The sequence below is a fragment of the Teleopsis dalmanni genome, chromosome X (assembly GCF_002237135.1).
Source record: "Teleopsis dalmanni isolate 2A chromosome X, ASM223713v2, whole genome shotgun sequence".
NCBI lineage: Eukaryota > Metazoa > Arthropoda > Insecta > Diptera > Diopsidae > Teleopsis > Teleopsis dalmanni.
The window spans coordinates 91,493,582-91,498,698 of NC_051848.1; the positions used below are offsets into that span (position 1 = coordinate 91,493,582).

The 5,117-nt window shown below is 32.9% G+C and overlaps 1 protein-coding gene across 1 annotated transcript; it reads left to right on the top strand.

Annotated features, from left to right (window-relative positions):
- Positions 1-445: 445 nt before the first annotated feature.
- On the top strand, positions 446-1,841 carry LOC119661890. Its single transcript, XM_038071394.1, has 3 exons — positions 446-766; positions 826-993; positions 1,520-1,841. The coding sequence occupies exons 1-3, from the start codon at positions 545-547 to the stop codon at positions 1,766-1,768; spliced, it is 639 nt and encodes a 212-aa protein (XP_037927322.1). The 5' UTR covers positions 446-544; the 3' UTR covers positions 1,769-1,841.
- Positions 1,842-5,117: the final 3,276 nt, after the last annotated feature.

Sequence of the window (5,117 nt, forward strand, 5' to 3'; positions counted from 1 at the left end):
AAAGTTCAATATAACAAAATAAAATAACATTGATATATTTTATTTCATTCACCTGAGCAAAAATAAAATCCATTATATTCACGCATTGAGTCCAGTTTGAAATCACTTTCTTTTGTTGGCGACGTATTGATAAAATATTTTAAGGTGGCAGTTATAATATATAGTACTATAACATGTAATTCTTATTTTGATATATATATTAATTTTCATTTATTACATATTAAACCTAAACTTATCATACACGTACCTATATGGTATTTGCAAAAAACGCGTGTACTTGAGAACTCAACTACTGAAGACAGCCTGTTAATCAGTATATCTTATAAATACATATATAAATATTAAAACACTGAATCAGATTTTGAATTAAGTAGGCATTGTTTTAAAATCATATTTGATGTATTATTATTTAATTTTTATATTTTTTATAAAAAAATATTGAAAATATTCAGTTTGTCTCGCATTACAGAAAGGGTAATTCGAGAGTATTTGGATGCAAACAGCGTAAAATTTTTGTTTCACTCTGCAACTCTAAAACTCTACAATGGATGTCGTTTTGAAATTAAAGGAACGCAGAAACCTTGCAACACCAGAAACTGCAGGAACATCTGCCGGAGGATTGCTGTTCGATAATGTTAATGACACATATTCATTCTTCATGGCAATATATAGGTTCGTTATAAATAAATTAGTAATTTGGACGACTCCGGCTGAAATGTTTCCTATCGTTTTCGTGTTGCTGGTTATTATTTCTCTAACAGCAGTCGTGAGTAAAAGTATTTTTTTTAATAACTCATAAAACTTCCATTTGACTATCATTTGCAGATTTATAACACCTTGAAGCTCATTTACACTATCTATTTGTACACATTTCAAGACTGGAAAAATCGTCAGTACTATGTCATTCCCTTTCAAATCCAAAGAAAAATACGCATGGCATGTGTGGTATTAAAAATCTTAAGCTGGTTCATCCTCCTCTATACCCTTCTAGCGGTAAGCTCATCTATATACATATATATATATATTTTCTGTATATGTGTAAGGGCAGGCGTATTCAGCTAAACGCTTTAGTAAACAATAAAGCGCATCGTTCTCCTTGCGGATAGCACATCTTTTTTATATTGTCACGTTATTGTAAGTATTTCCTGCACAATTAGTCCATTAGTCCGTTTCCCAGGCTTAAGTGAGGTAGCCTATGCAATAAAACAAATCCCCACGCATTTGTTATCTTTGGAATGCTTTAAATATCTTTCAAAGCATAATTTTTAGTACATATTACCAGAAGTGTATACTCGTATCAGAAGTGCCTATTAGAAGTGCATATAATGAGGAGTGCATTATATAGTGGGAACAGTGGGCTTGGTTTTATTAGCAAATAGCAAACTAAACCGCTAAAAAAAATATATTAACAAGGAAAACGATGCGTTTCATGAGCGAATCATACAAAACGTGCACACACAGTATAAGCTTATATAAAAAATTATGTGATACTCCTAGACATTGATGAAATTATTTATAGGGGCTTTCTAACTACATGCTGACTTGCGTATTGACTTGCATTATGGACTGTACTTTGGACATCATCATATGGCTTTTTGATACCATGCTAACCCATTTTGAGTTGAACAAACGCTCCGTTGCTGCTTTAGTGACGCCATTTATGCGTTTAGTATTCGTAGCGCTGGTGTCCAACTTTTACCGTCGTTTAGGACTGATCTATTCTTTGGAGGAGTTGACTTCACTTGTGTTCCTAACAACTAAACGTTAGTATTTAATGGTGTATGTAATTTAAAAAAAAATCAGTTTTTATTGTTTTTTAATAGAAATTTTTTGAAATTCCTGTTGAAAGTTTAACCAAATAAATCACAAAATAATTATTTGCTACCAATATAAGTGCTCAGTTTTATTTCCATAAATGTTGTAGTTAAAGATCCAAAGTAAAGCATAACATACTTGTATTCTTATTATGACAACCAACTTACGAGGGCGGTTTGATAAGTCAGTGACTTTTTGAATTTTCCGCGCAGTTACTCTAAATACGACAGTGCTGTCGTCAGCTGTAATCTACCAGTGGGCAACTTTCTAGTTTTGAGCAAGCTACGTCGTTCAGTTGGTGTTTGATAGCCATTCAATGCAGACAATTTTTACGAAAATGGGAAAAAGTGAATTTCGTGTGCTGATTAAGCATTACTGGCCAAAATCCACGAATTGGGATTCGAACTGCTGCCCTATTCAGCATATTCTCCAGATTTAGCCCTCTGCGACTTTTTTCTGTTTCCAAACCTAATGAAGTGGCTGGGCGGTTAGAGATTTGAGTCGAATGAAGAAGTCCTTACCGAAACTAATTATTTGGAGGGAATAAGAAAATTAGAAAAACGCTGGACTAAATGTATCGAGCTAAAAGGTGATTATGTATGTATGTATGTAGTATGTTGATCCTTTTTTCGAATCAGCACAATTGGGCACTTTTACTCTTTGATAGCTGGGGGTGCTACAGGGTCCCACCCATCTCATTGACTAACTTATGTATTCCCTATAAGCTTCATGATTATTCAGTGATTGATCTAAGAGTGATTACTCTAAGATTAGATAGTGGTAAGTAGGATAGCCTGCCAATTTTCGCATATAAGTTCAGGGCTCTGTCCCTTATGTATTTTTTGTTCGGATCTATTATAAGGTCTCTTAGCATGTCGTTTGTGCGGATGTACCAAGACACTTTGAAGAGCCTTCGGAGAGCCTGACTTTGAGCAACTTGTAGCTTTGTATAGTAGAGCTGGCAGCTTTGCTATACGCAATACACCCATAAAGTATGTAAAAAAATAAAATGTTTATTTGCCGAAAAAAATTTATTTTATTTGAAAAGTCACTGACTTGTCCAACCGCCCTCGTATATTGATATTAATATTATATTATTTTGAAATTATAATCCATTTTGTGTTTTTATATTTGTATAGCGTGTATGAGCTATTTTCAAAGTATAGAGAAACTATTTTCAAAATATATTTTTAATTAGTAGATACATTTCATTAGGTAATTGTTAAGTAGGAGCTTCATATTCCTACAACAATCGTTGTTTTGTTGCAAATATTTTTGCTGCAATTTGTCATATTTCGCATTCGAATGATTTTAGATAATTATTTTGTTAAGAAAGAGTGCATTATAAATATTATCACTTTTTAGTAGACATTAGTTTGTGTTGTGTCCGTGATATCCACAGAGCTCTGTTATTGTTCTGCCCGAATTGTATTATTGTTTACATTGAATTTAATTCAAATTTATATATTAAAGTGAATCATAAATATCCCTGCGAGTGCAGGCAGTAGTGGAGTGTAATAATTCGGCAACAAAATCCATTGTTGAACTTCATTTGAATTTCGATGCAAACATTTACGAGGGAGACTAAAAAGTTTAATGATAGACAAATTTTTTGGAGTCACAGTCGCTATTTTGATTACGAGTATATTTATTTATTATGATTCACTAAACATACTGCAAAAATAAAAATATGTTAATATGTATATATTCATACATATTTCTTGGGGAAATACCAGCACAGGTAAGACCCGAAACCGCATATTGTTTGAAACCGACACGGTTCCACATTTATTAAAAACTAAATATCTTTTGCAAATGAATTATTCGAAAATTATTTAGCTTGACATCGTCTTATTTGAGAAAAGGTGTCTAAATTTTTTGAGTGCCGTATACCGTGTTCTTCGGAGGTTATAGGTATGTATAGGAAAAGTTAACATCGATCTAATAAGCATATTTGTATGAGAATATATACTTTTATTGTATGTTGGCTTGTTACAAGTTTTAGGTAACAGATAATCAAGTTTTTGCTAGGGAGAGCTATCAGTATACTCAATTTCTTATTTATATTTATTTATGTCATATTAAAAAGTTAAAGGTACTCTCGGTTCAGAATACCGATTCGTAGTTAGATACTAAAATCACAGTTCCCTCCATTGTCTAGATGTGAATATAAATGAGAGAAATATGACGACCTTCAAACAGAATAGCAACAAATTAATAGTTTGGCAAACAATATATGCAGGTATACTGAACATGACAGTTGTTCAGCACATTTCCGAATGTGCAGATTAAAAATTTTATGTTTAACATTGATTTCTGTAATTGCAATAAAAATGACAAGCCTTCATTAAGCACCAAAAAAAAAAATAGAAGAGCACGTCTTTGTTAGCTGAATGACTTCACACCTTTGCTAATAAGATAACGTGATTTGTCACCATTGGAGTTTTATGTGGGTATACCTCCAGCTCAAGAAGTACTCGGATTTTGTATATAAAACACACAAATTTAAATTTTATTCCAAATTTATTTTATCCCCTTCAAAATATGCTCCTTTTGAAGCGATACACATATGCCAATGCTTAACCCAATCTTCCACACACTTTTCGTAGGCCCGTGTAGGTATGGTTTTTAGTTTCTTCAGCGAATTCTCTTTTTACCGATTCAATTGTCTCAAAACGCTTACCACGAAGGGGCAATTTGAGTTTCGGGAACAGGAAAAAATCGCTCGGCACCAGATCTGGCAAATATGGTGCATGAGCGATGACAGTGGTGCCGTGTTTGGTCAAAAAAATTTTCCATAGCAAAAATCGCTAAATACACTTGAGGTAGTTACACATTAACAGCTGTTGTAAACAAACTAATTGACAGATGACACTCAACTATTTGACAGATGTACCATATGTCAAGAAAAGGTGTACCAACATTACAAAAAAAAAGTTAAGGTTTATTACTTAAGGAGTAGTTAACAAACAACAAAATCCGCATACTTTTTGAGCAGATGATCGTACGCAAATGATCGTATAATATCATGTGTATAATCTTCGATCTCTTGGCGCTTGAAATATGACCATTTATATTATCTCCAACTTATGTTAGATATAATGACAAGTGTCAGTGAGTTAGTATCAAGTGTGTGCTAACAAATCAACGGAAATTACCTTAACAGGATTCAATACTTTACGTACTGTATGGTGTCCTGTGAATAAGAAGAGATGAGTATATTATTTTCACGGCCTCAGTGAAAATGGTGTCTACATTTAATTGATTGATGTGTAAGTATCAGAAATAAAATTTGTCCTAAT